General features: G+C 38.2%; 1 protein-coding gene across 3 annotated transcripts; it reads left to right on the top strand.

Moving 5' to 3' along the window:
• Positions 1-3,179: 3,179 nt before the first annotated feature.
• Positions 3,180-9,849, top strand: LOC111492488 (ABC transporter B family member 11-like). Of its 3 annotated transcripts, none has more exons than XM_023141837.1 (13): positions 3,180-3,285; positions 3,579-3,940; positions 4,042-4,096; positions 4,793-4,968; positions 5,043-5,264; positions 5,355-5,593; positions 5,685-6,210; positions 6,281-6,554; positions 7,353-8,236; positions 8,314-8,580; positions 8,664-8,927; positions 9,010-9,303; positions 9,376-9,849. In XM_023141837.1, the coding sequence occupies exons 2-13, from the start codon at positions 3,608-3,610 to the stop codon at positions 9,736-9,738; spliced, it is 3,897 nt and encodes a 1,298-aa protein (XP_022997605.1). In that variant the 5' UTR covers positions 3,180-3,285; positions 3,579-3,607; the 3' UTR covers positions 9,739-9,849. The 3 variants fall into 3 exon arrangements, with proteins under 3 accessions (XP_022997605.1, XP_022997606.1, XP_022997607.1); XM_023141838.1 differs by having other exon boundaries at positions 3,244-3,347; XM_023141839.1 differs by lacking the exon at positions 3,180-3,285 and adding an exon at positions 3,349-3,411.
• The last annotated feature ends 2,116 nt before the right edge of the window (positions 9,850-11,965 follow it).

The raw sequence follows: 11,965 nt of genomic DNA, 5'->3' as shown, positions 1-11,965 counted from the left end.
TTTTTTTTTTTTTTTTTTTTTTTTTTTTTTTTTTTTTTTTTTTTTTTTTTTTTTTATATTTGGTTTGGTTCTTTTGGGATTCTATGTCGTGTTTTTTTGTGAAGGAATCTTTTATTTGTTTGAGAAATTTAATTAAGTGAGAGATTTGGATCCATTTGGAGAGGCTTCGTCTCTCCTTTGAGAAGGGAGCCAAATAAATATTTTACTCCTTCTTTGAGGGCCAATATATTTAAATTATAAACTAAAAAATTATAATTAATGCAATTGATTTGTTTTTTAAATTTCAAATATTTAATTATCGGTGAGAATCCCACATTGGTTGAGGAAGAGAACGAAATATCCTATGTAAGTATGTGAAAACCTTTATTTAATAGACACGTTTTAAAGTCCGAAAGGGAAAGCCCAAAGAGGACTATATCTACTAGCGGTGGGCATGAGCTGTTACAAATGATATCAAAACCCTACACAGAGGATGTGCCAGCGAGGAGGCTCTTCCCCAAAGGGAGTAGACATAAGGTGGTGTGCAAGTAAGGACGCTGCCTCTAAAGGGGTGGATTGGTAGGGTCCCACATCGCTTCGAAAAAGGAATCTGTGCCAACGAGGATACTGGGTCCAGAAGGAGGGGTGAACTGCATTTTAAAGCCTCGAAGGAACCCCAAATTGGACAATATAACGACGAACCTGGGTCGTTACATTACCCATCCAATTTTTTAGACATCATTTTCTTAGGATTGCTCTCATTTAAATATGGTCACGATTCATTCATGTCTACTTATGCAATACTCATTATCTAGAACGCCCCCACTCACATATCTCCACATGTACAATTTAGTGATTATATTGTTTATATCATATACAAAAGTGGGCCGCATCCATAGTGTCCCCAGAATAAGGTATTCAACCTTATCCTTATACTATAGATCATTTTGACTCTATACTTGAACTTAATCAACTCTTACGTCTCTACATATAGTTCAAGTAATCATACTATAGCCAGAGTGTTCTTAGTTTATTGGATTTAGATTAATGATGGTAAAGTTCACTTTGTTCAATAACAATATTTACTAAATAAACAACAATAATAACTTTATTAAAAATAGAATATGTTTTTGTTTACGCACTATGAGTTTTAGGACATAAAATCCAACATATATATATATATATATATTAATTTTGGACGTTTGTACTTGTATTCGTAATCATCCATTAAACTAATAATTTCTATTTTCAATTAAAAAATAACAAACTAATTTAAGAGTTCACATGAATACATATCTCGAAAGTTAGAATTTTCATATCTTTGTCGTCATTAAACAAAATACATATATTTTTTAATCAAAACATCGCAATCGTTCATCGGAAATTTTTTTAGGCCGCCCGAAGTTTATATCAAAAAGTCCCAAAGCAAACAAAGTCAAACTTGTTGAATATTCTTTCTTTTGATCACATGAACTTTCAAGTATATAAACTTAAAGTTTTCAAACATTCCCACCAAAAAAAAATTGGTCAAAGTTGATATGAAAAAAAAAAAAAAAAAAAAAAGTCAAAGGGCAAAATTGCTTGTTGTTATATCCATGACCTGTTTTTGGTTGTAATATTTATGGATTTCAATTTCCAATTTAAAAATTAAAAAAATAAAAATAAATAATTGTTGCTAAAAAAGTCAAAGGGCAAGCTGACTCAAATTTTTGCTTATCTTCCAAGAAAACATGTTGGATTGTTGTATTTACTTTGATGGATTTGAATCTATGAAGAAATAATAAAGAAATGGGTATTGTTTTTTATTGTTTGTTTGACATTCCCAAAGATTTGTTGGATGTTCTTTCCATTTTAGGGTTAGATTTCACATCCATTTTCGGATAGATGACTATTAATGCTGCAATGTTCGTTCTAACTCTTAGTGAATCGACGTGGAAAACTTAGATTTGATCCTCAACTATAAAAGGGTATTGGTTTACCCGTGACTTTAATCTATTTTTAGCTTGTTGTCGTTGGCGTTTGTGAGGAGCACGTCTCCTATTAGTGTCAATCCTTATATGTTTATTGAATGACGACAATTGATGTTATAACGTATTGTTCACACGTAATGAACTTTAAATTAGATTGGTTTTCTTCCACTGAGTATTGTTGTACATCTCTCTACAAAGTATGTATAAAGAAAAAATTAATATAGTTGATATAAGATATAGATATTGTCTGTTTTGACCCGTTACGTATCGTCGTTAATCTCACGATTTTAAAATGCGTTTATTATGAAGAGGGTCTAGCCCTACTCCGACCAATAACTCACACAGTCCGGTGACTGGCTCTAATACCATTTTTAACAGCTCAAGTCTACCACTAATAGATATTGTCAACTTTGGCCCTTTACGTATCGCATTTAGCCTCAATATTTTAAAACGCGTTTACTATGAACAAGGTCTAGCCCTACTCCAACCAGTACCTCACACAGTCAGTGACTAGCTCTAATACCATTTGTAATAACTCAATCCCTCCACTAGCAAATATGTTCATTTTAGCCCATTACGTATCATTATCAATCTCACGGTCTTAAAACGCGTCTTCTAGGAAGAGATTTCCACATCCGTATAAAGAATATTTAGTTTCTCTCTCCAACCGATGTGGGATCTCACATATAGTCATTTAACACAATAAACTATCTACTATATCATCTCGTGCACAATGGATACAATGTGCACGTCATAATATGAATTATACATGATGTTGGTATCAATCATGATCAAGTATACCTCGCAAGTCCCATTAATGAAAGTGTACGTCTCTATTACAAAACTCATGTACCACATACCCGAGTAACATAAACTCGTATACCTAGCTGGAAGTTCGTATAATCCAACTTAAAAGAAATTGTGGCTTCAAAGTTTTGTGCCACGTTGAGTAAGTCACGTACGTTATATATGATTTACCTCAAATTACAACCATTAGCTGCATTCGAGTTCATTTACCACCATCTATCTAGACGATTGGTCCAAACTCGATACGAACACGAGATATTAAATACAAAACCATCTATTCGGGTCTTATAGATTTAACGTTGTTTTTGTTTATTTAAATTACATTATTTTTTTTATACATTTGAATTTTGGAAATGGGTTCATTAAAAAAAAAACTTGGGCATCAAGAAATGAGGAAGTGGCAGGCTTTGTGGAGTTCTTTATAAGGCTCCGCCCAAAACCTTTACAGGGGAAGTACCAAAAGAGCTCTTTTCTTTTAAGAGTCTCCTCCTAAAAGTGGGTGGTTCTCCACTTTCATCTTGTTGACCAGGTACTCCCTTTGCTTTGATCTTCTGCAAGCTTAAGCATCCTCTGGCCATTATTGTTTCGACGGTGATTTCTGTTGTTTCGATTGGATATTTCTTCTGGATAATGCTTTTGAATCTTTCTTCCTCTGGTTTTGATCTCAACTTTTTGTTCTTCCTCTGTTCTTATGATAATACTCTGTTTGATCTCTCTCTGGTTCATTTTCCCCTCTTTGTTCTGTTTTTGGGGAATTTGGTGTCAGATTTTTCAATTATTTTCAGCTACTTGTTTATTCTAATATCCCATTCTATTTTCCAGTAGGAAGAACTAGAGTTTAGGTTGCAAAAATGGAGATAGAAAATGGGGTGGATGGAAACTCAAATAGTATAGATCATCAGCCAAGCTCATCAAGAACAAATGGAATTGAGAAAAGTTCAAACAAGAAGGGAAACCAACAAGATAAGAAGAGCAAAAATGGAGATGGGAAAACGAGTTCGGTTCCATTTTACAAGCTGTTTTCGTTTGCGGATTCGACCGATGTTCTTCTGATGATCGTTGGTTCGATTGGCGCCATAGGGAATGGGCTTAGTCTACCTCTTATGACTATTTTGTTTGGGGAATTGACTGATTCGTTTGGTGGTAATCAGAATAGCTCAGACATAGTTAAAATAGTTTCCAAGGTGAGACTATGTTGTGTTATGTTTTATGAAGAGTCCCTTTTTGTGTTACCATAGGAAAAGCTTCATTTCATTGACTTTGTTGTCTTCAAAATGTTGTGCAGGTCAGTCTTAAGTTTGTGTACTTGGCAATTGGATGCGGCGTAGCAGCTTTTATCCGTAAGAGATTTTTCGATGCTTAGTTTTATGAATTTGTGTGAGATTTCATAGCGGTTAGAGAGGGGAACGAAACATTCCTTATAAGGGCGTGGAAACCTCTCCCTAGTAGACGTGTTTTAGGACCTTGAAGGGAAGCCCTTAGAGGGAAAGCCCATAGAGGACAATATCTGCTAGCGGTAGGCTTGGGCTGTTACAAATGGTATTAGACCCAGACACCGGGCGGTGTGCTAACGAGGACGTTGGGCCCCCAAGGGGATGGATTGTTAGATCCTACATTGGTTGGAGAGGGGAACGAAGCATTCCTTGTAAGGGTGTGAAAACCTCTCCCTAGTAGACGTGTTCTAAAACCTTGAGGGGAAGCCCTTAAAGAGAATGCCTATAGAGAACAATATCTTCTAGCGGTGGGCTTGGGTTGTTACAAATGATATCAAAGCCAGACACGGGCGGTGTGCCAATGAGGATGCTAGGCGCCCAAGGGGTGGATTGTGAGATCCCACTTCGATTGGAGAGGGGAACGAAACATTCCTTATAAGAGTGTGGAAACCTCTCCCTAGTAGACGTGTTTTAAAACCTTGAGGGGAAACCCTTGAAGAGAAGTCCATAGAGGACAATATCTGCTAGCGGTGAGCTTGAGCTGTTAAATTTGTATTACACAAACGACTCCGATGGTTGAATTCTTTGTTTGTTGCATATCAGAGGTAGCCAGTTGGATGGTTACAGGGGAGAGGCAGGCTTCAAGAATAAGGGGTTTGTATCTCAAAACTATATTGAGACAAGATGTTTCTTTCTTCGACATGGAAACGAACACTGGTGAGGTGGTCGAAAGGATGTCGGGAGACACCGTTCTTATACAAGACGCAATGGGCGAAAAGGTAACAAAATTTAGCATAAAAATTATGCTTAACAGTTGAATGATGTTTAAGAAATCCGTCTCTTCTTCATTCAGGTTGGAAAATGTATACAACTTGTATCAACATTCACTGGAGGCTTTGTAATAGCTTTCATTAAAGGATGGCTTCTAACACTCGTCATGCTATCCTCCCTTCCTCTACTCGTGATTTCCGGGGGTATTACATCGATTGTTATTACGAAAATGACATCCCGTGGTCAAGGTGCTTATGCGAAAGCAGCAGGCGTCGTCGAGCAAACAATTAGCTCAATTAGAACTGTATGTTATACATTGTCCAAGCATCATAGTTTTCTTTCTTTGGACTATCTATTCTTCACGAAAGTTGACTCGACACTTCACTGCTTGTAGGTTGCCTCATTTACCGGAGAGAAACATGCTGTGAACAGTTATAAAAAATATCTTGTACACGCTTATCGATCCGGCGTTCAAGAAGGTTCGGCTGTTGGAATTGGTTTCGGAATGATTTTTGCAGTACTTTTCTTCAGCTATTCATTGGCTATATGGTATGGTGCAAAGTTGATATTGGATAAAGGATACTCCGGAGGCGCAGTTCTTAACGTGGTCGTTGCCGTGTTAACTGGTTCCATGTGAGCTTAATTTACATGTTTTTCACTGCACGTTACATAGTTTGTTGACCGAAGTCGGTTCAATATTTACTTGTGCTAAATTGTTTATCAGGTCTCTAGGCCAAGCATCTCCATGCCTGAGCGCATTCGCTGCTGGTCGAGCTGCAGCCTTTAAAATGTTTGAGACTATCAAGAGGAAACCTCTCATTGATGCTTACGACACGAAAGGGAAGACACTGGATGACATTTCGGGCGAAATAGAATTGAGAGATGTTCATTTTAGCTATCCTACGAGACCAGATGAGCATATTTTCAACGGGTTTTCTCTGAGAATCCCGAGCGGTACGACCGCAGCTTTGGTTGGACAGAGTGGAAGCGGAAAGTCGACCGTGATAAGCTTAATTGAGAGATTCTATGATCCAAGTATGGGGGAAGTTCTTATTGATGGTATTAACCTCAAAGAATTTCAACTAAAATGGATTAGAAGCAAAATTGGTCTTGTCAGCCAAGAACCTGTGTTGTTTGCATCTAGCATAAGGGATAACATTGCTTATGGGAAAGATGGTGCAACCATTGAAGAGATCAAAGCAGCAGCTGAACTTGCCAACGCGTCGAAATTCATCGACAAACTGCCTCAGGTATTAGTTTAATGCTTCAATATTGCTTCAAGTGCTAATTTCTAATATTTGGATCCTTGATCGAATGTAGGGACTCGATACGCTCGTTGGTGCACATGGAACTCAGCTGTCTGGTGGTCAGAAGCAGAGAGTTGCCATTGCTAGAGCGATTTTGAAAGATCCACGAATCTTGCTTCTAGATGAAGCTACAAGTGCACTTGATGCCGAATCCGAGCATGTCGTGCAAGAGGCACTGGACCGTATCATGGTTAATCGAACTACAGTGATCGTCGCCCATCGACTAAGCACCGTAAGGAATGCAGATATGATTGCTGTCATTCATAAAGGAAAGATGGTTGAAAAAGGTACTAACAAGTTCTTTCTTTCCTTTTTGTTCTATCACCCCCGTACTCTCCCTATTGTTGGTCGGTTTTGATTGGTTAAACTAGTTCGGACATGTAACCGTATAAGCCCACTACTAGCAGATATTGTCATCTATGGGCTTCCCTTGAAAGGCTTCCCTTCAAGGTTTTAAAACGTGTCTACTAGGGAGAGGTTTCCACACCCTTATAAAGAAATGTTTCATTCTCATCTCTAACCGATGTGGGATCTCACAGTCCACCCCCTTGGGGCCCAACGTCCTCGCTGGCTCTGATACCATTGTAGTAGCCCAAGCCCACCTGTAGCAAATATTGTCTTCTTTGAGCTTTCCCTTTCGGGCTTTCCCTCAAAGTTGTTCAAACGCGTTTACTAGGGAGAGGTTTCCACACCTTTATAAAGAATGTTTCATTCCCCTCTCCAACCGATAAGAGATCTTACAATCCACCCCTTTGGGACCCAGCGTCCTCGCTAGCACACCGTCCAGTGTCTGGCTCTGATACCATTTGTAACAGTTCAAGCTCACCGCTAGCACATATTGTCCTCTTTGAGCTTTTCCTTTCCGGCTTCCCTTCAAGATTTTTAAAAAGTGTTTACTAGGGAGAGTTTTCCACACCCTTATAAAAAATATTCCATTCCCCTCTCCAACCAATGTCGGATCTTACACGATATCAAGAAGTTCCTAACATTCATATTTTGTAAGCACAAGTTTCAGGCAAGAAAACGAATAAGTGTCTTTTAACATTCGGCTCCGAGTCTGATAAATTGACTGTTTAATTGATCAGGATCTCACGCAGAACTACTCAAGGATCCTGAAGGACCCTACTCACAGCTCATTAGGCTGCAAGAAGTCAACCAAGAGTCCCAAGAAGCTGGAATTGATAAAGTTAAACAAGAAAGTACTTCAGGATCATTTAGACGATATAGCAAAGGAGCATCGATCCGACGATCCGTTAGCAGAGGATCATCTGGAGTAGGAAACAGCAGCCGCCACTCGTTCTCAGTTTCATTTGGTTTACCTGCAGCAGTTCCGATCACAGATGTTCCTATGGCGGATGAAAGTGCACCTGAAAACACCACGGAACGATCTCCACCAGTCCCACTCCGTCGACTTGCATACCTCAATAAGCCAGAAATTCCCATACTTGCACTTGGATCTGTGGCTGCAATCATCAATGGCATGATTCTTCCACTTTTCGGCCTACTATTTGCCAATGCGATCGAAACGTTTTACAAACCGCCCGATAAGCTAAAAAAGGATTCGAGATTTTGGGCATTGATAATGATGTTGCTTGGTATAGCATCATTAATAGCTGCTCCAGCTAAAACATACTTATTTTCTGTTGCTGGTTGCAAGCTAATCCAGCGGATTAGATTGCTTTGTTTTGAGAAGATAGTTAACAATGAGGTCGGTTGGTTTGATCGAACTGAGAATTCTAGTGGTTCGATAGGCGGCAGGCTCTCGGCTAATGCTGCAACCGTGCGTGCACTGGTTGGGGATGCGCTAAGTCAACTTGTCGAGAATCTAGCATCTGTTACAGCTGGTTTAGTCATTGCTTTTGCTTCAAGTTGGCAGTTGGCGTTAATAGTCCTCGCCATGTTTCCCCTTCTCGGTATGAACGGCTACGTCCAAATGAAGTTTATGAAAGGATTTAGTGCAGATGCAAAGGTAAAATCTAAAACTAACTAAAAGAGGTTGAATTTTTACTACGAGCATATTCGTTGACATTGTTTATGGCTTCGTAGTTGATGTACGAACAAGCTAGCCAAGTCGCTACCGACGCCGTGGGGAGTATAAGAACAGTTTCATCATTTTGTGCAGAAGAAAAAGTGATGCAACTTTACAAAAAGAAATGTGAAGGTCCAATGAAATCAGGCATAAGACAAGGTTTGATCAGTGGGACAGGATTTGGAGTATCATTCTTTTTACTGTTTTCGGTCTATGCCGCGACGTTCTACGCCGGAGCTCATTTCGTTAAAGATGGAAAAGCAACTTTCTCCGACGTTTTTCGAGTAAGTATTAGTCATTTCATGCTCCCATAATCGACGCAGCTCGTGTTTAGAAGCTAACTATTAATATCAAATGTCATTGGCAGGTTTTCTTTGCTTTGACCATGGCTGCTTTTGCTATTTCTCAATCGAGTTCGCTTGCACCTGATTCTTCCAAGGCGAAAGAAGCCACGGCTTCCATATTTTCCATGATTGATCGTAGATCAGAGATCGACCCAAGTGTTGAAACAGGTGAAACATTGGAAAATTTGAAGGGTGAGATCGAGTTTCGACATGTAAGCTTTAAGTATCCTTCTAGACCAGACGTTCAAATTCTCCGAGATCTCAGCTTAACCATCCGATCTGGCAAGGTATTGTTTTGTTTTGTCCAATTACCTTAAACTTTCCAAAAAACATGTTTTCATTCTGGTTTCTACGTGCTTCTTCGTTCAGACTGTTGCTTTGGTTGGAGAAAGTGGCTGTGGAAAATCCACTGTCATCTCACTACTGCAAAGGTTCTATGATCCTGATTCTGGAAGCATCACACTTGATGGAATTGAGATTCAAAAGTTTCAACTAAAATGGTTGAGACAACAAATGGGTCTCGTGAGCCAAGAACCAATCCTTTTCAACGACACAATTCGAGCTAACATCGCTTACGGGAAGAGCGGAGATGCAACCGAGGCCGAAATAATTGCTGCATCTGAATTGTCGAATGCTCATAAGTTCATCAGTGGTTTACAACAGGTGAGAAAAATGAATACTTCTACAACTTCTCTCGCTCTAATACCATGTTAAATCAATACTTTTAACTTGCAGGGGTACGACTCGATGGTGGGAGAGAGAGGAGCTCAGCTATCAGGGGGACAGAAACAACGAGTAGCAATTGCACGAGCGATAATCAAGAGCCCAAAGATCTTGTTGTTGGATGAGGCGACGAGTGCACTTGATGCAGAATCCGAGAGAGTAGTTCAAGATGCATTAGACAAAGTGATGGTAAACAGAACAACCATCGTAGTTGCTCATAGATTAAGTACGGTGAAGAACGCTGATATCATTGCGGTGGTGAAGAACGGAGTTATAGTCGAGAAGGGAAGGCATGATACTTTGATTAATATCAAGGATGGATTTTATGCTTCCTTGGTTCAACTCCACACAAAAGCTTCAACTTCATCGGCTTAATAATCACCATCTTTTGATGTATACATAATATAATTTTGTCCTTTCTTTTGTAAGAGCTATAAAAGTGTTAGTAATTTTATCAAATTATTTAGTGTATTTACGTCGATCAAATCAAGCTGTTTAGGGGTCGGCGTTTTTTTTTTGTCGGGTCAAACCAATCGACCAAAAAATAGGATTACAACATAAGAGATATTTAAGAATATTTGATGTTTGTAACCTAGAGATGTATTGTGATTGGGACGTGTTTTATATTTGAGTTTTATAAAATTTTATTTATTAATATAACATGTATCGTAGATAGGTATGATTTTTCAAAATAAATAAAGAATAACCCAACTCGAAAATAGAGGATTGAGCTGAATTGGGTTGTTCGAGTCATCAACTCAACCAACTCGGAATTGTTGTTTTTAAGTAATGACCCTAATTGGTTTATGTGCAAAAATTTGATGCCTATTACGCTTAGAATGGTAAAGACTACCTTAATTCTTCCTCATAAGAAACGTGTTCATCGCAAACCAAATATTCCAAAGCCACGGTAGACCAAGAACATCTTATAGTTCATAACCATAGTCGAGTTTCTCATTTGCGCTCACCAAAATTATGCATTACCTATTTTTCTTTATTGTAACTATAACGGCCTAAGTTCACCACTAGCAAATATTATCCTTATGGGTTTTCTCTTTCAGGCTTCCTTTCAACCTTTTTAAAACGCGCATACTATGAGAGGTTTTCAGACCTTTATTAAAAAAAAAATGTTTTGTTCCTCTCTACAACCGATGTGGGATCTCAGAAGATAAGTTGTAATTCATCAACCACATTTTAATGAGCCTCAAGCTCTTCGTGAAGCTGATTCAATAGAATGACCAATATATCATTACTACTAACCGCGATTCGACGCTAAATATTACCCAAAAAAAAAAAAGATGCTACTATTTCCACATTAAAGATGTTCAAAAAAATTGAATCATAAGACATTCTCTTTTGAGATGAAGTTAAGAAAAGAAAGGCTTATAGATGATGATAAAGAACTAGAAGAGCATAAATGAATGGTGGGGTCAGGTGATGTGTGGATGTGAAGCACTTTGGTAGGTTCTAAAATAGAATGCCCACCAACTGTTTGTTTTTATGTCTCACACACCATCACATGGATGGGTTGTTAAACATTCCCATCACACACAAAAACGTCAAAATTAGAGCGACTTGGCCTATAAAAACATTTCAAAACGTTGCTTATATTTTCTTCGATCAACTAAATATTAAAGAGTATCATAGTTTAACGGTAACTGGCATGTACTCATGTTCTTAAGATCAGACGTTTAAATCAATAATTGACGTAAAAAATGAACCAGAGGCAGTAAACTAGAGCACATGAGCATCCAATTTGGGTCTTAATGGCTACTACCCCAACTACCATGTCTTCATTATTTGGGTGGCTACACCTACATTCATTAATTCCCCCTACCCATCCTATCTTATCATCTACCCTCCATTAAACCCTTCTCTTCACCCTCCTTTATTTGCACCTTATCATACCTACACCATATTACGTACTCACTCGATATTAGAGTTTAAGAACGGGATACATATTGTCTTCTTTGGACTTTTTCTTTTGGCTTCCTTCAATGTTTGTAAAATGTGTCTAAAAAGGTTTTTACACTCTTATAAAAAATGTTTCGTTCTCCTCCTCAACCGATGTGGGATCTCACAATCCACCTCCATTTTAGGGCTTGGCATCCTTGTTAACATACGCCCGATATCCACCTCCCTTTCACTGACACATCACCCAGTGTCCACTTTTTGGTGTCTGACTCTAATTCCATTTGTAACAACCTAAGCCCACAGCTAACCAATATTGTCTTCATTGGGCTTTCTCTTTCGAGCTTTCCCTCAAAATTTTTAAAATGCATAATTAAATAAGGTTTCCACAAATATTTCGTTCTCCTCTTTAACCTACCTACAATCTCACAAATATTTAATATTTAAATGATGGAGTTGTTGGCCATCCAACTTATCACATTATTGTAGTTGAAGTCAACAACTAGCATAAATACGACAGAGGCTTTATTGCAACAATTAGTGATGTTAGAGGTGATAATTTAAATCAAATGTACTTTTAAAAAAACAAACAAACAAAATCATGGGTCAAATATTTTCTATTTGTAAAGGTGTTCATATGACTCGATAACCTAATCAAACTATTCGACTCAATCACAAAAATAATTTTACA

The sequence above is a fragment of the Cucurbita maxima genome, unplaced genomic scaffold, assembly GCF_002738345.1.
Source record: "Cucurbita maxima cultivar Rimu unplaced genomic scaffold, Cmax_1.0 Cma_Scf00017, whole genome shotgun sequence".
NCBI classification, from domain to species: domain Eukaryota; kingdom Viridiplantae; phylum Streptophyta; class Magnoliopsida; order Cucurbitales; family Cucurbitaceae; genus Cucurbita; species Cucurbita maxima.
The sequence above is the reverse complement of the archived record's forward strand: the minus strand, read 5'-3'. Positions and strand labels throughout refer to the sequence as shown.